Source organism: Hibiscus syriacus, unplaced genomic scaffold (genome assembly GCF_006381635.1).
Source record: "Hibiscus syriacus cultivar Baekdansim isolate YM2019G1 unplaced genomic scaffold, ASM638163v2 tig00110764_pilon, whole genome shotgun sequence".
NCBI classification, from domain to species: domain Eukaryota; kingdom Viridiplantae; phylum Streptophyta; class Magnoliopsida; order Malvales; family Malvaceae; genus Hibiscus; species Hibiscus syriacus.
In genome coordinates this window covers 263,129-285,731 of record NW_024062852.1, presented here as the reverse complement: position 1 = coordinate 285,731, position 22,603 = coordinate 263,129, and the positions used below count along the sequence as shown (strand labels likewise).

General features: G+C 33.3%; 4 protein-coding genes across 10 annotated transcripts; 3 read left to right on the top strand and 1 right to left on the bottom strand.

Moving 5' to 3' along the window:
- Positions 1 to 981: 981 nt before the first annotated feature.
- On the bottom strand, positions 982 to 3,709 carry LOC120139606 (protein ENHANCED DISEASE RESISTANCE 2-like). 6 transcript variants are annotated; one of them, XM_039154771.1, is made up of 3 exons: positions 3,057 to 3,168; positions 1,509 to 2,466; positions 982 to 1,190 (listed from the first exon to the last, which is right to left on the bottom strand). In XM_039154771.1, coding segments are annotated over exons 2-3 (951 nt in total). In that variant the 5' UTR covers positions 2,459 to 2,466; positions 3,057 to 3,168; the 3' UTR covers positions 982 to 1,189. The 6 variants fall into 6 exon arrangements, with proteins under 6 accessions (XP_039010702.1, XP_039010698.1, XP_039010700.1 ...); XM_039154767.1 differs by lacking the exons at positions 982 to 1,190; positions 3,057 to 3,168 and adding exons at positions 1,323 to 1,386; positions 3,584 to 3,709; XM_039154769.1 differs by lacking the exons at positions 982 to 1,190; positions 3,057 to 3,168 and adding exons at positions 1,323 to 1,386; positions 3,584 to 3,709 and having other exon boundaries at positions 1,509 to 2,463.
- Positions 3,710 to 5,997: 2,288 nt separating this feature from the next.
- LOC120139646 (electron transfer flavoprotein-ubiquinone oxidoreductase, mitochondrial) lies at positions 5,998 to 12,846 on the top strand. Of its 2 annotated transcripts, XM_039154809.1 has the most exons (18): positions 5,998 to 6,458; positions 6,626 to 6,702; positions 7,247 to 7,353; positions 7,683 to 7,764; positions 7,840 to 7,948; positions 8,030 to 8,076; positions 8,187 to 8,261; positions 8,401 to 8,517; positions 9,315 to 9,383; positions 10,289 to 10,381; positions 10,700 to 10,802; positions 11,012 to 11,136; positions 11,363 to 11,412; positions 11,516 to 11,582; positions 11,840 to 11,919; positions 12,189 to 12,317; positions 12,409 to 12,475; positions 12,642 to 12,846. In XM_039154809.1, the coding sequence occupies exons 1-18, from the start codon at positions 6,026 to 6,028 to the stop codon at positions 12,723 to 12,725; spliced, it is 1,914 nt and encodes a 637-aa protein (XP_039010740.1). In that variant the 5' UTR covers positions 5,998 to 6,025; the 3' UTR covers positions 12,726 to 12,846. The 2 variants fall into 2 exon arrangements, with proteins under 2 accessions (XP_039010740.1, XP_039010741.1); XM_039154810.1 differs by lacking the exon at positions 10,289 to 10,381.
- Positions 12,847 to 13,608: 762 nt separating this feature from the next.
- Positions 13,609 to 13,902, top strand: LOC120139620 (putative lipid-transfer protein DIR1). The gene has a single exon (XM_039154784.1). It carries the CDS (start codon positions 13,609 to 13,611, stop codon positions 13,900 to 13,902), a length of 294 nt encoding a protein of 97 aa, XP_039010715.1.
- A 3,414-nt stretch (positions 13,903 to 17,316) lies between these two features.
- LOC120139619 (receptor-like protein 35) lies at positions 17,317 to 20,775 on the top strand. Its single transcript, XM_039154783.1, has 3 exons — positions 17,317 to 17,691; positions 17,784 to 18,508; positions 20,598 to 20,775. The coding sequence occupies exons 1-3, from the start codon at positions 17,317 to 17,319 to the stop codon at positions 20,773 to 20,775; spliced, it is 1,278 nt and encodes a 425-aa protein (XP_039010714.1).
- The last annotated feature ends 1,828 nt before the right edge of the window (positions 20,776 to 22,603 follow it).

The window sequence follows — 22,603 nt, the reverse complement described above, 5'->3', positions numbered from 1 at the left end:
ATTTACCGATACAGTAACAATAATCACAACAAAACAAAACACATATACTTTAAGCCTAAACCAAAATGAAATTGAACCCTAAACTCATACAGATGCATTTCATATATATTAACACACAAATTTGAAAAGCCCCTAAAAAGGAATTACATAAAACCCTAATTATGGGTTACAATCAAAACATGTAAATAAAAATTTGGAACACTCACCGTATGATATTCTAGTCACACCCCTCGAATGCAACCTAGGACTTCCCACGATGCTAATATCGAGTCCACATCCATCTTCGTTTTCGAAGCCACACAAAAAACTCAAACAACTCTCCCAAACCTTCAATTAATTTCACAAACCACTCGTCTAAACCCTAAGCCCCTTAACTTGTATAAACTCTAGACCCCTTGATACGTTGAAACCTATCACACAATTTGAGAGGAATTTTGAGAAGCAACCTCCTTGTGCTTTAGGTAAATAAGGGTAAAAAGAATACCGATTTGGGTAGTTTTACTTATCTTATTTTTTAATTGGGTAGTTTTACTTATCTTATTTTTTAATTATTTTATTTTTCTGTCATTTATCCTGTTTTTTGACAATTAAAAAATTGTTTATCTAATCCACATCATAAAGTTGTTATAAGGTTAATGACCGAGTGACAAAAAATTATATTTTATAAAATTTAATGAGTGAATTAAAAAAATAAAAAATGCAATGAGTGAAATAAAAGAAAGGATAAAATTCACAGTTCAATTATCAAATTTGTAATTTACCCATTTTATTACTTGAGAGCTTGAAATCCATGTACCAATTTTTTTTTTATCCTTTTTAATTTGATATGTTAGCCCTTCGAGGATGTGAATTGATAACTTAATGAAAAGGATGGACTTGGAAAGTTCTTAAATTGTATTAGTCCATCTCTCACTCCATATGGCTTGTATGCATGAATGACAATAACACATCATTAATAAAAGGTAGGGAAAGTAAAGCCCATAAACAACTAAAAGTTGATATATAGACAGTAATATTGGTACGCATCATTTGTGGTTAATTTACAATAAACTGAAAGAGATTAAAAATAAATATTACAAAATACCAATAAATGCGACATCCTGTAAATGATTCAGCCACGTGTCACCAAAAGATTGCGTAACATCAAATCTGAATGTGTACAATTTTCCGATCATGACCATCTGATTAATCTGCAAAAATTTCCAACAGTTTCTCACATATTCGAACAATCAGTTAAAAGATAATTTCTACATAATCCGTGTCCAAATATGATCAGACATTAAAATCAGGCAAGGGTATTTCAACAAAAATGAAAACTCAGAGTATATGGCCATTGACTATGAAACCACCAAACTTCGAAACATAGCACAAGCCATATTTGACCAACTGAAATGAGAAGGTATAAAAAATGAAAGGAACTTGCCGAGAAAACAAGGAAAAGGTGATAGGGGAAGCAGGGGGTTCATTATGATGGATATGTTAATTGTTAGCAATATATGGAAGCTTACCATTTCTTAACATCTCCATCACTTTCATCATGACCAGCAGCGCCATTAACTTGGGTTGTTGAAGTAGAGACCAAGATACTTTCTTGAGGTCCTGGATGAATAAGCTGAGAAAATCCCTGTCCAAGTGACTTCCATAACCGTGTTGGCAGTGATGCTTGCAAATTCCCACTGCTCCCATAAGATGACAGTTCGATAAACTCAGCAGAATCAGGTTTCAGTTCAGAGAACCGTACAGCGCCTAAGAGCCGTTCGGGAAGCTCTGTTTCAGTCTGACTCTCAATAAGAAAAGCTAGGTCAACTGTCAGAGTTGTGATATAACCAAATGCCAGGTGAACAATAGCACTTGCAATCATTGAAGATCCAATATCAATATCAACTTCACAAAAATTCTCAGATATACAATACTTGCAAGAAAGAGCTCGCCCAATGACACATATTGCTTGCTCTCCAACTGCTTTTCTAACAATCCATGGCCCTTTGACAATGTTAGCGATCAATTTTAGCCTTGAATTTCTAAATGCATCATCACCTTTCAAGAATTGGTCCATCAAAGAACCCTCTGGAATAGGTTCAGTGGTTACAAAATAAGCTACAGCACTATAGCTGTCCTTAGTTGGGAGCTGGAGATTAAATGCCCAAATAAATGGCTCATCACCTGTTGTAAAGGCTTCATCAACAACCTTTCTAACACGATTTTTACGATGGCTCAAGAGGTCACAGAGCTTTGTAGAAGTTCTAATCCAGTCAAAACCAAGAGACTTAAGCAGATATTTACCACCAGGAATTTTAACCTTGTTTGAAAAGTACTCCGGACCCCTTACCATGAAGTTATCCCTGGGTGGACATGCCCAACCATTCTGACAGTTATCTGGTTCAAGTAGTGGAACAGCTCCCTCTGATCGTACTCTCTCTACCCATTCTGGTTCCTTGCCATCCTCACCTATAGCCATGTGTCCTGCTGGAATAAACATACAAGAAATCTCAGTGGGATATAAAATTACAACACCACAAATTGAATTAGTAACTTAATATTACACCATTCTACATCGGAAAAAAAATCCGCAACATTGGTAACGAAGTAACAGGGTACATCATCATGAACTAAGCCCGGATTATATGATAAGATAGATTGGAAAACATGACTAGCGCTGTCCTAATGGCACTACAAAAACATGACAATTCAATACAAAGGCAAATGAACTCAGAAACAAGACAAACATCCTATAGAACAAGTCTCTCAAAAGCTACAATCCCACAAAAAATCTCCACCTGTGATATCATTATAAAACTTTCCCTTCTGACAGCTCTGTTGATATAAATACGACTAAATCCATTTAAAAATGAAGAAAGAGAAAAAAAAATCATATAATCTAGTCCAAGTCTCTAATATGTTACATATTTCCAGCCTCTTAGTATGTCTTTGTAAGCTCCAGGGATAAGCCAAAACCGATTATCGATCTACCGACAAACTAGCTTGGTTTCCTAGTTATCCCATTAATGTACTTTTATTACCTTATGACAATATACAGCAACACAATAACTAGAGACCTTAAAGAAGAAGGTCAATTGAATAAAATAGTTTCTGCATTGATCATTAGCATCAATCGGATCATATAATTCAAAATCCGGATTGAAAATGGAACTTCTAAGTATACACATATAGAAATAAACAAAAGAAGTACACAAACAATTCCAAAAGTCCAACAGAACCACTAAGTACCTCCTTAAGCATCCGTTTTTCACACGGAACACCAGGAACCCTTTCTGCGAAATAATATTTTCTTTTAAATTTTCTTGATAAGTAACAATTATCTATTTCCAAGACAACTTTATGGTTCTTGAACTATAAAACAGAATAAAAGCTTATTAAAATACAAATACAAAGGAAAAAGTTCAACAAACCCACAAAGACAAACCAAATAAACTCAATATATTAGTATCTCAGCGTTCCTCCTTTAGGTTTAATTGTGCAAAACAATAATACAAAAAATCTCAACAAAATAAATGAGAAAAAAGTCAGAATTACAACAATTAAGCTGGCAAAGAGAACATTTTTTTTTGTTTAAAAATCTAACCTTGAATTGGAGGGGAGGACGAAGGAGCTTAAAGTTGAAGAGGAGTGAAAAGAAAACCCTAATTACTCAAAAAGTTGAGGTCATAGATATGAATTAGGCTTTTTTTTTTAATCAAATAGAGGGAAGCTCCAAACGGTAGCTTTGTTTTTTCCTTCTCTATATAGTCTGTGCTTCTTTTATGGTTTGCTTGCTTTATTGGCTTTCAAAAACCAACCGACCGGTCATCTCGATGGCCAAACCGTTGATAATATATTTTATTAGAAAAATTAAATTGACGACTGTATATATACATATATATTTAAATGAAATCGTATATGCAGAAATATATTTTTAAATTGACTATATTTTATTGATATTTTAAAAAATCGTATACATATAGTTTAATTCTAAGTTGTTTACAATAAAATATACTTCAAGTTATATATACATAAATATATTTATATATATAAATATAAAATTATGTTGTGAAATAAAAAAAATAAAACAAGAAGAAGAGATATGATAATTAAGAAAGAAATTGTATTATTATTCTAATATGAATTGTATATAATATTTTCTTTAACTTCTATAGTTATAACCATAAGCAGTAGATGTAATATACATTTAAAAAATAAATAAATACCACCTTAATCGTTTATTGAGGTAAAAAAAAAAAGTAACAAAGCAAATTTCTAAGGGAACCGAGAACATAAAGGAAAACATAAAGACGTGAGACAAAATGAAACAAATAAAGGAAAATAAAAGGCTCAGACGATCCAAAAGTTTCTGATTTTAAATTTTAAGAAGGATAAGGATATTGAAAACGCAGAAATCAAATGGGCAAGACGATAAGTAGGAGAGACCCTAAGACAACAACCATCAAAGGTGACAGACATCTAAGGAGGCCCGCAAAATGACGATAAACATTAGGATTGTTCGCAGTCGGTTTGGATTGATTTTTGGCTAAAAGTTCAACCGATCCGAAAGTATAAATGTTTGCGGTTTGAATCGGTTTAAATATTTCTAAAAAATCCGATTCGATCTGATCCAATTAAGTGCAGTTTGATTCACTTTGGATTTGTGCGATTTTTTGGATTCTAGCTTTTCAAAATAATTCAAAGCAACAACACTGCCTAAGAGGGTCAAACAGTTTCACCATTTCACATCCTAAGCTAACATCGATCGAATAAACACCGTTGATGAACATAAAATGAACAATATCAACTCCCAACCATAATCTCAGGTAACTCGTCAAAATTGCTAAATCCATCAAATTCAATTCAATTCAATTCTCAACTAATCTACATAGATCAACAAAACAAAAGTAAGAAAAAAAAGAATAAACACACATCAGTTTAGCACAAACTGTAAACAATCTATCCATATCAAACAAGATAAATACTAGAAATGATAAGTCAACTAACAGAATTAATTGCAATCGTTCATGAGAAATTGTTTTCTAGGCTCTTGCAGCAACATTTTAGAACATATGAATGATTAATGCAAGTTAATTTAATTTTTATAATGCCCTAATTTGCGTATAGATTCACTTGAATAATTTTCTCTTAGTAATTCAGATTATAGTGTAATAGACACTATGTTGAACATTTTAAATAGTATAACATATTACACTTTATTGTAATAGATATCGATTCGGTTTGGATCAGTTTTAAATTTTTAATCGAAATCGAATCAAACCGATCGGTTTAAAAAAAATCAAACACACTAAATTGATTTCGATTTTTTTCGATTATCGATTTTTTGAATCGATTTTCGGTTATTTTTTTTGGATTGGATTAGATTTAAACACCTTTAATCAACATCGATGGTGACAAGTATCAAAGGGAAAGCATCTTATACCCAAAAAGTATCCTCAACTCTCTTTCTACCTACAACAACCAATGGATATTAGAGATTTAATAATAGTGTATATCAAAATTCTATATTATAGATAAAGATACACATCTAAATAAATAAATATTCATAATAATTTAAAAAATTTAATTAATTTAAAATTTTAATTAAACAATTATATATATATATATGTGTGTAATTATAAAAAAACAAGTGATAAAAAAATAAACATTTAATTTAATTTAATTTAAAAATATATATAAATAATATAATACTTATTTAATTTAATGTAATGCCTAAATATTGATTCAATTCCTTTCAAATCTTACCAATAATTTTTTTTTAAAAGTATTGTTAACTATAATTTAAGTTAATTAAAAATTATTTATTTTAATTGTATTTTAAAATAAAATAACTAATTTATAATTTAATTAATAATTGACTAATTTGATTTCAAGGACAACAATACTAGAGAGAAGAGGACAAAACTAGGATGAGTTTGGCACGTCAGTTCCAGTGAAGCCTGTACATGTAAACATATATAATCAATTGCTTTTCTTCTTTATCATATCACAGATTATCCTTCCAATCCTTGATCTCGCTTCAATCATGCACAGATTCCTCTCAATATCGTCCAAATCAACCTCTCTCAAAAATCGGAAGCAGCTTCACCTCCCCTTCGTTTCACTAGTTTCTCCTGCTACACCAGAAGGGCAATCCTGTTTTCACTATTTCGATCAAAAGCCACCTTCTTTAGGCACTAGGCTCGGTTTTGGTCGGGTTTTCTCGTCTGGGTATTTTCCAAATCGTGTTAATTTGAAAGAGCATGAAAGATATGAAAATGGGTTTTTGAGGTTGAAGGGTTTTGCTGGGGAAATTAGGAGTTACAGCAGTGAAATTGACAGGGAGTCTATAGAGTATGATGTTGTCGTTGTTGGGGCTGGTCCGGCTGGTTTATCTGCAGCTATAAGGCTCAAGCAATTGTGTCAGGAGAAAAAGGCTGATTTATCGGTTTGTGTTGTTGAAAAAGGTGCTGAAGTGGGTAAGTTTCTGTCGTCTTCTTTTGGGGATTTTACAGTACATTTGACTATGGCGATTGAGCTTAAAACCATATAGTGCAAGTTTAGCTTTCAACATTTATAAACATCGCTTAATATTTCAATGTGATTGCTCAGGAGAAAAACATATGATATTTGTATGTGATTTTAGGTGCTCACGTCCTTTCTGGGAACGTTTTTGAACCTCGGGCATTGGATGAGCTTTTCCCACAATGGAAAGATGAAGAGGTGCTTTCTCTTTTGATGTCTTCATTTTAGAATTTAAGTGTAATTATTCATGATATGCTAAAGACTGGTATATTGGAATCAGGTCAGTAACATAGTTTCTTATCTCAACCATAGATGGCAACAGATAGGCTACCTTTTCGCCTGTATGGCATTATGTGGGTGGTTTAATCAATTGTTGAGTATCCTACATGGTCTGTCAAGTTAACCTAAGAAAGAAGCTAACAAAATTATTTTTTGTGTTTCTGATCCAAATAGTTACAAAACTTGGGATGAATTCTATGTGAAATGATTATTGCTGCATAACATCGATAATGATGAATTTCATAAGTCCGGTATTCTGGTACTGCTGTAAATTTGAAATGACATTAAGTGCTTTATGTTCTAACATCTTTTAAGCACACAGTAACTTCGTATTTATAACTGAAAATTGCTTGTTTATTGTCTTTTACTAAAAAATGAGGGATGTATGACTGACCATGCACATAATTTGAATATTGATAATTTTTCTCACTTCATTTACCACATTTGCTTACTTCGCATGCAGGCACCAGTAAATGTCCCCGTTTCTTGTGACAAGTTTTTGTTTCTTACAAAGAATCGTGCAATTTCACTTCCTAGTCCATTTGATAACGAGGGAAACTATGTTATTAGGTATTTCTCTAATACTCATATACCTTGCCTGGAATGACTTGAATTTGACAACCAACTGCATTTGGGCTAGATTGCAATGATATTTCCTTTTCCTTTTAATAAACAAATTAAGCAGATTGCAACTTTGAAAACCGTTTCCTGAAAAAATGTTAGGTTGCTGATCAAATTAAGCTTTGACACTCATCTTATCTTATGAGAACCTGCAATTCCTTCACTGAAATTTAATATTTTAAAATATAAATAATGTGAACTTCCTTTTTATGTACTTCTTCCCATTTAATGGGCTCAACTTTACCTTAAAGCTTAATGTCTTGTATGTTCTGATGTAGCTTAAGTCAATTGGTGCGTTGGATGGGGGTAAAAGCTGAGGAATTGGGAGTGGAAATTTATCCAGGTTTTGCTGCCAGTGAGGTACTTATAATTTATGTCTTGTTGCTGTTTGATGTTGTGATGAATGTTTAAACGACAAGGTGTTCCATTCTTTAGATATTGTACGATGAAGACAATAAAGTTGTTGGGATTGGAACTAATGACATGGGAGTTACCAAAGATGGTTCTAAAAAAGAGAATTTCCAGCGTGGTGTGGCATTGAAAGGCATCTCTCTCTCTCCCCCCCCTCTGTTCTGTGTGAATTTAAGTTGTCTATAGTGCACTAAGCTGTGATGTTAACATGCAGGTCGGATTACACTTCTAGCTGAAGGATGTCGGGGATCATTATCACAGGTTTTCAGAGAAAATATTTCTGCTAAAGTTGCTTTTCTAGGGGTTCAATTTAGTTAGTTTTACTAGTAAAGAATGCCAGTGATGGTCATTGTCTTAGTTTTCTTGAACAGAAAATAATGAAAGAGTACAAGCTGAGAGAGAAGGTACAAGCTCAACATCAAACTTATGCTCTGGGAATTAAAGAGGTAAATTTTTTTACATCTGAAGAATATATTTTACTGGGTTGATGTTTGGTTTTTATACTTTTCCCTTTTGAGATATAATCCAGTGTTAATATATGCTGCATAGTGGAGATAATGTTTGTTGATATTGTTATTCAATCAGGTTTGGGAAATCGATGAGAACAAGCATAAGCCTGGTACAGTTCTCCACACATTAGGCTGGCCTTTGGATTCCAAGACTTATGGAGGTTCATTTCTGTACCACATGAAGGATCGACAGGTAATAAAGTTTGTGCAGATGCTCTCTATTTTAGGCTGATTTTAAAATAGAATATTTGTGCTTCTTTGTCCATGGAGATTTCCATCTGCCACCTTAAGATTGCCAAAATAGGCTGTATGTTTATATATAAACAGCTTGCTAAAACTGGACTGTTATTGCATGGAGATTCAAGCTTTTATTCTGGAAGATGTAAATGTTGGTGTCATTTTATTATCCCAGTGTTGGATGTGTCAGTCGCACTCTGAAATGAATGCTTTTAACAATGTCACTAGTTTTTAGTGCTGCTGTCAAATGGAAATTAAATATGTTTGACAAAAAGGGGACCATAATCCCTGTCCAACTTCTTAGCAGTCTCAGACTCTCAGTTACTAATTAAGGCATCAGTCTTTAGTCCTTTGCGATCTTATTGAAAGCTTAGCATCAGGTACAAACTTCCCCTGAAATTTGGACAAAAACTGGTATGAAATTTTTTCTAAGTTATATTTTTTGTTGGCAGATTTTGTGCCATATTCCTTGCCTGATTTGATGTGACCTGAAAAAACATTTCCTTTTTCTCTTTCATTATTTTCATCACCAGTACCATTTTTTGTTTATTTTCTTCCCACTTTCAGTCCTAATTCTGAGGTCGTGCAACATCATTTTCTTACTATTGTTGCCAAATCTTCATTTATTGTTGGTTTATACATTTCTGGCACTATAGCTGTTATTTAAGTCTTAAAGCATTATCATTGAATTGTTCATCATAATGATACTGTCCATCTCATTTATTCTTGTTCTTTTTCCCCTTGAGTATACAGATTTCAATTGGTCTTGTGGTTGCCTTGAATTATCATAACCCTTTCTTGAATCCTTATGAGGAATTCCAGGTAAACTGAATTTTAAATTTTTTTACAATGTTCTATCAATTTCTTTCAAGTTTTGGTCTTTTTGTTAGTGTGCACTTGGAACATGGATATATTTTGCCATTTTCTTGAATATTAATTAAGAAAAAAGTATTTTATGCATGTTAAAGTTTGTTAGTTATTTCCTACATTTTTCTATTCTAATTTTAACATGATTCTGCATGTGCATATACATTTTTTACTATCCACAGTAATGTATAACATCTTCATGTTGTTATGGCTTGCTGAGCCCATTTGAGCACCTCATTTTGTTTTGTTTCATTTCAGTTCTTTGTCTTTCTTTTCTTTCATCTTATCAATGTTGAAATGGAAGGCCTAAGCATCAGAGAAATTGGTCACATGCTTTTGTTTGGATCAAGCACCATATTTTATATATATGTATATGATTCTCTATCAAAACCTTTCAACTAATTTGGCAGGCATGGTCACTGTTTAATTTTAACTATTCGGAATTGGAATCTTGGTGACTCATCTAAATCACTCACAAAAATGACCTTCAAAATGGAAGATTAGAAACAATTTCCCTTGCATGTTACAGCAATATTCACCCCCCCCCCTTGTGCTGAACAGCATGCTGCTTCTTGATTTAGCATTGTTCAAGGTAGGGTATCATAATAGGAACCAACTTAAGGAGGCAGTGGTAACAGAGAGAACCATTTAGGGAGAAAATAAAACATTGGCATGATTTCCCGAGTCCCTGACCATTAGCTCACTTTCCTATTATAGTTTAGTTGGTATTCTGATTTGTTGGTTGCTGTAGATATTCTGGAAAATTGATGTTTTGACTTTTCAATTTTAACTCTCTCAAACACGAAATAAAAGAATTTGGAATCCCACTCATATTTCTCTTTGGTTGTTTCTTCTGGTAGAAACTCAAGCATCATCCCTCCATAAAATGTCTACTAGAAGGTGGGACTGTGATTCAGTATGGGGCTCGGACATTGAATGAAGGTGGTTTTCAGGTGAGTTGAGCAATCTTCCTTTAGTCATAATTGCTCAAAAGTAAGCTAGTAGAGTTGAAAGCTGTTTTCTGAACTTCATAAGTGGCCAGCACTGTGAGCTACTATGAACATGGTTTTTGTAGTAGATTTAATGTGTCCAAATATAATGCATAGAACAACAGCTCTGAACATTATATGATCTTCTAGCGGCTTATTGATGATGAAGGATATGGGGAAGCTGATTTACCACTATGATCACACTTTTAATTACACCTTCAGTATTTCTGTTTGGTTATTACTTGTTATGCATACATGAATATGATGCTAGTTAAATTTCAGTCTGTTCCATATCCAGTTTTTCCGGGAGGAGCAATAATTGGATGTTCCGCTGGCTTTTTAAATGTACCAAAAATAAAGGGAACTCATACTGCCATGAAATCAGGTAATTAATCTAAGTGATATGGTCTATATTTACTTACCAATTGTTGATTTTTCCCCAATTAGTGAATTCTAATTCTTGCATGTTTCTACATTCAAGATTCTGAATTATTCAGATCATTTAAACCAATATGATCGCATGCTGCCACTTGTTCATATGATATAGATACCAAGTTTACATAGTATTGAAAAAACAGGGCATGTTTCTTACAGGAATGCTAGCGGCAGAAGCTACTTTTGACACACTTCATGAGGGTTCCAATATGGAAGCATATTGGGATGCTTTGAGGAATTCATGGGTGTGGGAGGAACTTCATAGAGCTCGGAATTACCGACCTGTAAGTAGAGCATTTCACCATTTTTATCCTTTTCAATTCCTGCGGTTTCCTCGTGTCCTATTCTTTAGTACGCTTTCATTTAGTTTCACGACTGCTTTTGGGTGTTAAGTTGATGAGCCAATTTAAGAAGCTGATCTTCTTTCACTTTCACCTTTTGTTTATTTGTCTAACTGGTGAGGTTTATGCCTTTGATTATATGTTCTGAATATAGTTTCATTTCTTGTAGGCTTTCGAGTATGGACTTCTCCCAGGCTTAGCCTTAAGTGCATTGGAACAGTAAGACTTCTTTTGCTGGACATAGCTAAGATTACTTGTTGGCGATGTTTGCTCACTTTGATTTTCTCTAATGTTAGTGTTGCACTGATTTGTCTTCTTACAGCTATGTACTGAAAGGAAAATCTCCGTTCACACTTAAGCATGGGAAACCTGACCATGAAGCAACAAATGTAAGGGAAATCTTTTTCTGGAGAAAAAAATTGAAGTTATTCCAGATAAAACAGTCAATGTGTGAAACAATGGAAAGATCACTCTTTATAATTCAATACTATGTCAAGATGTATCGGAGATGCTGTAAATGAGCCTAATCATATCTCAAATTCATGCATAAATAGAATTATTGCTGTAAATTATGATAAAAAGAAAAACAAAACAAAGCTGCCTATGCTGATGGAGAAAAGTTAATCCTGTACACTACCTTTTGCAGGTTGCTAAGTTACATTCCCCAATTGAATACCCGAAGCCAGATGGAGTATTGTCCTTTGACATGCCAACATCTTTGCACAGGTATGGAGAATGTAACTAATTGCCTTATGTTAATTCTCTTTATCATGGTTTAGATTTTATTTCCAGAGCTTAATTAGATAAAAAATAAATAAATCTCAAGCTGATTCCATAATTCATAAGCCTCTAGTTTCGGTTTTATGGTAGATGATGAAGGAAAGGAGCAAATAAATGTAGTACGAAACTGGATTAATCGGCAAAAAATGTGTATTCTCTTTTTTATTCTTTCTTTACTTATGGAGTGTTTTGCTTATTTTTTATTTTCATTTTAGGAGCAATACAAATCATAACCATGACCAGCTAGTTCATCTTCGCTTGAGGGACCCGAATATTCCTGAAACTGTAAACTTGCCCGAGTATGCTGGACCCGAGTCCCGATATTGTCCTGCCCGTGTATACGAGTAAATTTCTTACCATACTTCTTCTTCAAGCTTATTCCCTTATAATATATTGTCTCTGAATCCGTCGTTTTTATTGTTGTTCGAATTGAAGGTACGTTCCTGATGAAAAGAATCAACTTAAGTTGCAGATCAATGCTCAAAATTGCTTGCACTGTAAGGTAATATTCCAAACAATCTGTTGATACTTACCTCAAAAACATCCTTTCTTCTAGCTATAATGGTTTCACTGGAAGAAAAAAAATAGTACCACAAACAAAGGTCCTATATATATCGGTATCCGACATTCCCAACCGAGTTTAACATATTGATTTAAACGATTTACAGGCATGTGATATTAAAGATCCAAAGCAAAACATCGAGTGGACAGTGCCGGAAGGAGGTGGTGGTCCAGGCTATTCAGTCATGTAGAATATATAAGCTAACGCGCTTTTCGTTATCAGCGGTCGTTGCAAATGTAGTTTTACATTTGGACTGTACAACAAATACATTATTATCTTTAAAATAATTAACAGCTCCACCTTAAATGTTTTCAGGAATATGGCTTTTTTTATTATACCAAATGAAAAACAAGCTTTAAGGAGCTCATCTTGATTCCTTAACCCATGATTTGCCTTCAATCTCAAGTAATGAAGTGGATTTTTTTAATTAAGAAAATTGATTATTAACGTGTCAAAATTACACTGAGGTCTGTTAATAGTTTTACTCGGTGAATAAATTATTTTTCCCACAGAAGAGGAAAAAGAAGGGGAATGGTTATATGGCTCAAACCTAATCACGAGTTGTCTATCTGGTTAGAGAGTAGTATGTTTATAGAATATTAGTAATTGATAGTTACTCAGATTAATCACATTTGAAATTGTAAACACCATCATAATTACGTACTCTTATCGGTAGCTCTTTGTATATATGTTGCCAAAACTTCACAGCTGTAGTAAAAATTATAACAGTTTAAATCTGATGCGAAGAATCTCAGTCCATTAAAAAAATACGAATGGAAATTTTCATCTTACTAATTACACTCTTCGACAATGAAATCTTAGTCCATTAAAAAAATTAACTGTGGCAACTTAGGAGTAATGATTAAGGCGTCTAAACTTCTTTCTGCCACGAGTTCACATCCCGTGGGACTACAGTTTGGTTGAACAATAATTAACCTTTGATCCCACAAAATAAAAAACAAAATCAAGGTTCACGGACTACACCATTCATTCGCTTATAAATTCCACTCTTTGGATACCACCAAACATCCCCATACTCATCGATCCATATCATCAAACAAACACCAGAGAAAATGAAGGGTCTGGCATTTATAGTAGCACTGGTAATGGTTATGGCAGTTGCTACCACAGATGCTCAAACCATTTGCAACATGACCACTTCAGATTTGATGGCATGCAAGCCGGCAGTGACTCCTCCAAACCCTCCTCCGCCCACGTCGACGTGTTGCTCAGCCCTTGCCCACGCCAACATGCGTTGCCTTTGCTCGTATAAGAACTCGAAGCTCTTGCCTACCCTTGGCATTGACCCAAACCTTGCCGTGAAATTGCCTAGCTTGTGCAAGCTTCCTCACCCTGCAAATTGTTAGAGCCATGCATGTTCACGTGATTGTACTGTGTTTCAGGGTTTATTTTTTCTTCCTTCTATGTATTGTGTCTTGATTGGTGTTTGTCTTATAATCATGTAATGTCATGTACGTGTTGTGTGTTTTCTCCTGAAAAATTATAATATATATATACGTTTCAAAATAAAGGAGGGGATTGAAAGGAGTAACAAAAATAGTTCAGTAAATTAAGCAAACAATATTTGATTTGTTAAACTTAAAATTCAGAGGGTAACAATATTTGCTTGATCTAATTAGCTGAAGAGAATATGAAGTTGTTTGATTCAACACTTTAGTCGCTTCTAGTACTGTTGTTGTTTGGTAGATATATTTGTCTATTTAAGTTTTGGCCAAAAAAGAGATGAAGCTTTAAGTTTTTATAATTATTTAGAAATTTTAAAAACTTTTCACAAATTTTATTGTATTTTTAAAAAAAATTGATATTTTTTCGTATCTTTAGAATTCTTAAATTTTTAGAAGTTCAAATCGAAAAAAAGAAATCATAAATATTGAGTCAAATTCGTTGGTTTATTTAAAATCCAGACCAAATTGGTAAAATATATAAAGATTGATAATTGCATATGTTATTATATCACTTTAAAAAACTATTTTTTTTGGTTAACGATTGAACAGGGAGTGATCAAAACAGTACCAGTAAAAAGAATAGTGATGGAATCGGAAATTTTTATTGTTTGATGACCCAAACAAAAACAAAGTTAAGAACTAGTTCACTGCAGTGTTTAATCATTTGGATAGATAAGCTGTAACAAGAGAAGTGTGAATCATGTATAAATTCCAAAAAAAAAGTGTTCGTTACAAATTTCATTATTTTAATCCAAAACATTCAACGATATAAATAAATCGAGTTTAAACGAATAAAAATATATATGTACATATCTTTAAAGATACTTATATTCAATTCGTATTTATTAAAACTTTTAATATTATATTCGTATTCATATTTAATTGTCTATTTTCAAATGTATTCATATTCAGTTCATTTAACTTTTACGAACATATTCATTTATATGTAGGTACTCACTCAAGACCAAGATGAAGTGGTAAGGACATGGTTGAACCAATGTCAAGGGCACACGTTTGAGTTGCCTCGATAACCAACACTCTCTTTCTATTTTTTTTTATTTGCGAGTCAAAGAAAAATAACGAAATTATGTTACTAATCCTTAATCTTCTTACATTTTATAATTTAAATTTTAAAATTTACAATATGTTACTTTCACAAATATTTAAATGAAAAAATAAAAAGAAAATGGGAATGAGGTGAACAAGTTTATAAACAAACGGAAGACAAATCTATTCATGTTTGTTCATTTTTTAAAGGGTAAACTACATGTATGGTCATTAAAGTATGAGTAAGTTTCTTTTTTAACATTGAAGTTTTAAAAGTAAAGAAATGATCATTAATGTTATATTTTTATAACAAATCGGTCACTTAACAATCGTTACCCTAATAAAAGAAGTATGATTTCTTGGTCACTCGACCGTTAACAGAAACCCGGCCCGTATTTGCCTGGGACTGGTCCAAGGTATCTCCAATCGAGAGAGGAGATTTTGGGAGAGCCATTGACTTTAGAGAAGGTAAGTTATCAGTAAACAGTTGTTTCAAGTCTGAACGACAGTTGAATATGGGAACTAATCCGATTATTTACTACTTATTTGCATTTTCATTTCGTTAAACTGAATTTCTCGAACAAATTTATATGCACTTACCATCATCCATGTTAAGGAAAACTATAATAGATTATGGAATTTGTTCGACAATCCGAATCATACTGCATTGCTCCTTTTGTGAAACTGTTTCTTTGATGTTTAGGTAGGGATGGTTTGACGCAGAACATGTTATATAATATACATGCTCATCGGAAATTACCAAGAGTTTTGTAAGATAAATTGCAAGGGGGTTTGTACGGTCGATATGGACAATGTATTATAAATTAATAATGTTAGTGACCAATTGTTAGTTTTAAGATACCTGAAAGGAAATAAGAAACTTACTCAAACATGGGTGACCATATATATACTTTAACCTTTATTAAATGAAGGTTCACACTTATATGTTTAACTTAATAAATAAATATAAATAAACATTATATAAATAGTTCAAAAAATTTGATCGAATACCCTATTCGTTTACATCCCTATGCCCCTCCAACCAAATTCAAAATCCTCAATTGACCAAATGCACAGTGCTACGTAACCTCTTCGAGCAAGAACGGTTTCGACATCGTCTTTGGCATCAGTTCCCGGCAGCCAATCGTAGGAACATTGCTTCGGCTTGCTAATCCAGACCAGCGAAACGAATTTGGATGCTGAATACATTGCAGAACCAGACCTGTATAGTCTCAACGAACTTGTCTTTAACTTAGGTTTTGAAGACGTAACTTAGGACAATTTTTTTTTTTTTTTGGATTTCACGAGAACAATGTTGTGATTTTTATGGAGGATTTATGAGCTTTGACAATGCATTAAAGTTGAAGTTTCAGTGTTGAGGGTAGACTTGAACCAGAGAAATAGTATTTGATTGGTTGCATGGTACACGATACTAGTTAGAACTTAAATGTAATCCTAATAAGTAATTCTAATAGAGATATATTTCATATTTACTAAGAGTTCTTGATCGGTAGAATCGTAATGAATATTTTCTAATTATTAAAAAGGGTAAAAAAACCTCCAATTCTTTTCAAAAATTAATTAAATCCTTCAATAAAAATTTAATTAAATCTCAATCTTCTTTTAAAATTAATTAAGTTCTTTATTATAATACTAAAAATATCTTTAATGTTTAATTGGATAGTCACTTTGGTATGTTTAGCACTTTAACTAACGCTTTATTTTGAACCAAATAATCTATCTATGGTGCTCGAACTTAGGACCTCTAGAAATAACAATAATTCTTTTAACCATTAAAGTAACTTGGTTCAGCATTATTATATACATACGTATACATGTATTTATACTTAAGTACTTATACATATTGGGTGACAAAATGTTGATGAAAATACTAAAATCTATATTATCTTCCATTTGCACATGAATTTCCAATGACACATCATTCATACCCTTAAGCTGTGGTTTCAGTTTTAGGTTGAAGATAATGTTTGTAACTAGGACCGTAGTTTGCATGGCGACATCTCTTATTCCTTTGGATCTTTTAAAATGTAGACCCCATTCTTGATACAAAGTAGGTTGAAATGCTAAAGATTGAAACTCTTCGGCAAATATAAAACCACTTCACCATCTTTCAACCTAACTTTATTGCTCTCTTTAAATTCTCATCATCATTAAAACTATACCTTTCTCAAGCAAAACATCTTATTGAACAACTATTTATAACTTATTTCCTTTTGCTGCTGCTTTACATGATCTTCTCCAGAAAACATGCATTCCTTTGATTCTTCTTCTTCATGTTCCGTCATCTTTGTTGCACTTTTATCTTTCTTTCTTACGCTTTCTCATTCGTTAACATTACAATCAGACATTGAAGCTCTTCAATCCCTGAAACTTTCCGTTGATCCAAACATGATCCCACCGTCATCTTACCTCACAACGTGGGATTTCTCGGTCGATCCATGCGAAACTTCCGGTTCGAAATTTCTGGGAATTTTATGCTCTCTCCCTCGAGGCAATTCAACAAGCCGAATAACAACGCTTGAGCTTGATAGCGTCGGATATGATGGATTTTTACCACCCCGAATAGGAACACTTACTGCACTCACCACACTCGACCTTAGCGGTAACAGGTTCAGAGGGCCGGTGCCGGAGACCATAAAGAATCTCAAAAAACTCACCAGAATCTCTCTTTCCGGCAACTTTTTCACCGGAGGTATCTGGACATGGATATACAGGTTGAAGAAGCTGGAAAGGATAAACCTGTCGGGAAACCAACTCTCCGGTCGGATCCCTGCTCGGATTTCCAAGCTACGAAGATTGACTCACTTAAGCCTATCCAACAACCAGTTCTCACAAAGAATTCCCAACCTTTATGCATTAGAAAATCTTCAGATACTCGAGCTCGACTCGAACATGTTGATCGGAAGCTTGCCAGAGCTTCCTTCAGGGTTAACAACATTGAGATTGTCCACAACAAACTGACGGGGCACATCACATCATTAGTTAACCTTGAGCATCTAATATCCATAGATTTGAGTGACAACTGGTTTTCAGGACCCGTAAATAGGGGAGTTCTTGCATTACCTCGGTTGACATACCTCAATGTTTCCTTCAACAAGTTCACAAAAATAGAGGTGAACAACTATTTCGGAAGCGGATCCCGGCTTCTAACGCTGGACGCGCAACGGAACCTCCTGCAAGGTCATTTACCGGTTAAATTGGTGAACTTCGAGAGATTAGTAGTGATTAATCTGTCACACAATCAGTTTACAGGTGAAATCCCCATGGGGTATGGACAAAGATTGGGGAGACCATGGAGAACCCTGTTTTTAGATCATAACTATCTATCAGGTCTTGTTTCAGTAGAGTTTGGCAGCGCCGTCGTGAGGATCAGAGGCAGTCTTGCAAATAATTGCCTGAGATGCCCTTTAAGGATCCCACTTTGCAGGGGGCGGCAGAGGTCAGCTTCGGCATGCCACGGTTACACTCAAAATACCACAAATCATTTAGAGGAAAACTATTGATTAACTTTCTCAGCACATGTAAATTGTTTTTTTTTTATGAATATGGCAATTAGAAAATCATAGCAGATAAGGAATTCTAATATGGTAAAAATTCAGGTTGTTTTGACTCTGTTTATTTATTTGAAGTTGTCAACATTCTACTTTCATGTAAATATATGCTTTTATTAAACTTAAAAATATTTTTAATAATTTAAATTACAAATGAATTGAGACAACCAATTAATCTAAAATCACTACACATCCAATTAGGTTATCAAGCCCATCAACAAATTTACCCAATCCTAAAAGAATTCCCTAGCCCAAACTCAACTCATTCCATCTAAATAATCCATTTTTTTATTTTAAAATGATAAAATAATATTTTTAATTATTTCAATTACATACGGCCCGGCCCAACTCATGGAATAAATTTTTTTACCCATAGCCAACTCGAACTCAAGTCAGCCCAATCCAACCAAATAGCCAATTTTCATATAAAATTAATAAATTTAATTTATATTAATAACTATATATTTTTATTAAAAATTCCATATACAATCCAAAACCGATTCGACCCAATGACTTTGTACTTTTCTTTATTCTTTATAAGGACAAATTCAAAGATATGATTGATTATGCAATGCTTATTGCATCAAATTTTAACATTGTGAATGAAAAAAATATTAAATTAAAAGAGTCATTCTCATAATGAATCTCTACGGTGCTCAATTTGAAAACCACAAACGGTTTCAAATTGTTTATCATTGAAAAAGGAGAATGTAATAGTTATGACTTAAAAAAACTTTATATTAATAAACCATTCAGACTCATTTAACAAACAAAAGTAAGATTCCATATAATAAGATACTATATATATATATATATATAACCTGCCAAAGTTTATATAAGATGGAGTTTTCGCATGTTCAAAGAGACCTTTCATGTTTATTACCACATAACATCTGCCAAATCAATGGACTGCAAACCATGCAGTGTCATTCTGATAAATAAATATTAAAAAAATATTACTTTAATAATTCTTTTTACCTTTGGAGACCTTTTAACTAAGACTAAACTTGGCGTAGACTAAATTTGGCGTTGTCATTGAGTTCTAAATACTTGGGCAAACAGATTGAGAACTGCCGTGTATGGCATTTCCTGATGAGTTTTAACATGCAAGTTGCTTTAACTTCTTTTTCTTCTATTATTTTTATTGTCCTTTTTGGTTCAGTGTTCAAACATACTTATTAAACTTGAACGGATACCAAACTCATTGATAGAATTGGGCTACCTGGTTATTAGCTCAAAGTTCTTTCGTCACTGAATTATTTGTGACATGAACAGATACCAAACTTATTAAACTTGAATATATACCGAATTCATTGGATCCTTTGTGACATCACTGAATTATTTTACATATAACATATATGTTGTGGTTACAAATAAAAGTTAGATGCAAAATACTGAAGAAAGAGGAGTAGAAAATGAGTCGGATGGAAATCATTTTTAGTTTTCTTTCTAATCTACGGGATAAAATGATTGGATTTCTTTCGTCATGTTGTGGTTTGGGAACGATTTTTTTTCCCTGACCTATGTCTTCAGTTACATGGTCATTGATATATATATTTGCTGAAACATTGGATATTGACTCACTTATGTAAAGGCTAACATTGATCTGGTTCTTACGGTAACATGGTTGCTTGGCACGAAATGTTTGCTTATATCAAAGGCACAAACTGGATAGCTAAACTCATGCTTGTGTTCTGCTAATTCTTGTTTCTTTTCTCTTGAGAATTAGATTGTTGAACTTTAGTCATTGACTTGTGTTACTTCTTTTGTGTTTTGGTTTTCTGCTTCTTGTTTTCTAGTTTATGTTGTTTTCATTTGTATTCTCTACAAATGAACAAAAAATAATTGCATTCTCTACATGTAGTAGGGAAGTTCTTTGTTGTAGTTCTCCTTTCTTTGTCCCATAGAGGTCAATAATGTTACATATCATGTTTAATGGAGGAATTATCAGGATCCTCTTTTCTTTTTCCGGTCCAGCGGAGAGAAACAAGGTGGTGTATGGTTTAGCCATTGGAGGAAGGTGAAAATGGTAGTATGGTGGCTGTCTGTGTCTCAGATGAATATAAACTATTTGAAAGGGAAAGATGATAGTGAAGAGAAGAAACCGACAGACGATAAACTTTGCAGCTTGATGCTGACAAATATGGATTGGTGACGAACACGACGATGACAGCCAGAAGCTTATATTTGTCGGCCACTTCGACGCAAGAGCTTTCACATGGATTTAGTTATGACGAGATTCAATCAAGTTGCCCCTCGGGCGCAAAACTGCCGACTATGGTAACCAAGTTGGCTTCTTTGAAATTGGCCCGTGCTTCCAAATTGACTCATCACTCTCAATTTCTCTATCATCAAAACATTTAGTGTGTGGAGTTTTCTCAAGGACCACTGATGTTAAAACTTCAGCTTTTCAACTATGCATCAAACACTTGCATGAGCTCGGATAATCCATGCCAGGTGCTTGGTATTTGTTATTTTTTCCAATAATTTAAGGTGATTACGATTAGTATCTGTTCAAAATTTCTTTTAGCCTATTGACAACTTGCATGCATCTTGTAGACGTAATTGCTCGAATTCAAATTCTCTAGAGAAAATAATATTTTCTTTTACTACATAGACTAATCAATAAGTTCGGTGTTTGCTATATTCTTGTGTAACATTCATGTTTGAGTCCGTAATTTAATTTGTCTTGTGGAATCTAGAGAATATCCAAATGAGTGAGTATAGCAGCGACATGTTCTGCCTGAGACTTTGTAATGCTATGATTTTGTGATGATGGGTTTATCTCTCTTTTACTTTTCTGTAATCTGGCAGAAATTCACACCTTCCATGGAGTGGATCACTGACACCATTCTTACGAAAAAAAGGGGGGGGGGGCTAGATCCAAAAGCTTTATTGTTCAACACAGTGAGTAGCATCAATCCAAATCTTATTACTTTGCATCATTTCATTTCATTGCCTTGTAACTTTGCTCTTTTTTACTTTACTTACCAATGATGTTTAAAGATGCAATATTAAAACAGGGTACACTGAAATTTAGAGGAACCCACCAAAAAGGATATTACATCAAATCAAACAGGGTTGTAGTTTGTGGAGGGAAGTAACATCAAAGCCCTTAAAAGCTTTTGGCATAATAATAAAAAAATATTCATATTTTTTTTATATAATCACTTTAATCTATATTTTTTATGAATTTAGCTTTTAATATTTTATTTTGGGTAAAAAATTCTTCCATTGATGAAAACCGTTAGTCAACAAACGGTAAACGCACTAAAATAGAGATTTTTTGGCCTTAAAACGAAATGTTGGAGTCAAAATATTCTTAAAAATGACTAAAATGATAATTTAATCAAATATTAGGAGATTTTTTTGACATTATGTTTATTTTTTCAACTTGCTCTTGGAACATATCATGTGGCTCTCTTTGAGTTTTCCGATTCCACACATCTTAAAATTTCATTACAAAATCACCCTTTCACAAATCTCTTACAAAAAAAACTTTGATTGATTCACGACTTGATCAATTTTGACCCATTTGCTTTGCAGGTCATCTTAAGCATCCCTTATCTATGAAAATTTGTATGCTAAAACAGGAGATTTGAACTAGACAATAGAAAAATATATATTGTTGTGGTTTGTAGATAATGGAGTTGGCAATATAATGTCATACTTTTTAGATATAAGAAAGGGTTATAGCTATTGCGATTCAAATTAAATACATCCTCCTATGATTAAATTACTAAAGTAATAATATTTTAATATTTATTTATTAAAATGACACTTAAAAAACTTTAGTTCTCAAATAGCACCTATTTCTATCACATAAAATGAAGGTGTGTTTACGTGGCAACGCCTTCTGAAAGATTCTTCATCAAGGAAACACTTTTATGCACGTGGAAAGTCCGGAGTTAATAATGAGGTGATCATATAGGCACTTCCTCAAGAAAGAGCCTTTCAAAAGACGTTTTAGGCATGCTTTCGTC

What these genes read in the sequence shown, in the direction of transcription:
- LOC120139606 (XM_039154767.1), bottom strand. Translation starts at nt 2,458, where the DNA reads ATGGCTATAGGTGAGGATGGCAAGGAACCAGAATGGGTAGAGAGAGTA. An exon ending in GATGGAGATGTTAAGAAATG is followed by an intron (nt 1,387 to 1,508) that starts GTAAGCTTCCAT and finishes TTCTCATTTCAG; the next exon opens with TTGGTCAAATATGGCTTGTG.
- LOC120139646 (XM_039154809.1), top strand. Translation starts at nt 6,026, where the DNA reads ATGCACAGATTCCTCTCAATATCGTCCAAATCAACCTCTCTCAAAAAT. An exon ending in GTCGGGGATCATTATCACAG is followed by an intron (nt 8,077 to 8,186) that starts GTTTTCAGAGAA and finishes TTTCTTGAACAG; the next exon opens with AAAATAATGAAAGAGTACAA. An exon ending in ACCACATGAAGGATCGACAG is followed by an intron (nt 8,518 to 9,314) that starts GTAATAAAGTTT and finishes TTGAGTATACAG; the next exon opens with ATTTCAATTGGTCTTGTGGT.
- LOC120139620 (XM_039154784.1), top strand. Translation starts at nt 13,609, where the DNA reads ATGAAGGGTCTGGCATTTATAGTAGCACTGGTAATGGTTATGGCAGTT.
- LOC120139619 (XM_039154783.1), top strand. Translation starts at nt 17,317, where the DNA reads ATGCATTCCTTTGATTCTTCTTCTTCATGTTCCGTCATCTTTGTTGCA. An exon ending in GTAACAGGTTCAGAGGGCCG is followed by an intron (nt 17,692 to 17,783) that starts GTGCCGGAGACC and finishes ATGGATATACAG; the next exon opens with GTTGAAGAAGCTGGAAAGGA. An exon ending in CTTTGCAGGGGGCGGCAGAG is followed by an intron (nt 18,509 to 20,597) that starts GTCAGCTTCGGC and finishes TTTCCGGTCCAG; the next exon opens with CGGAGAGAAACAAGGTGGTG.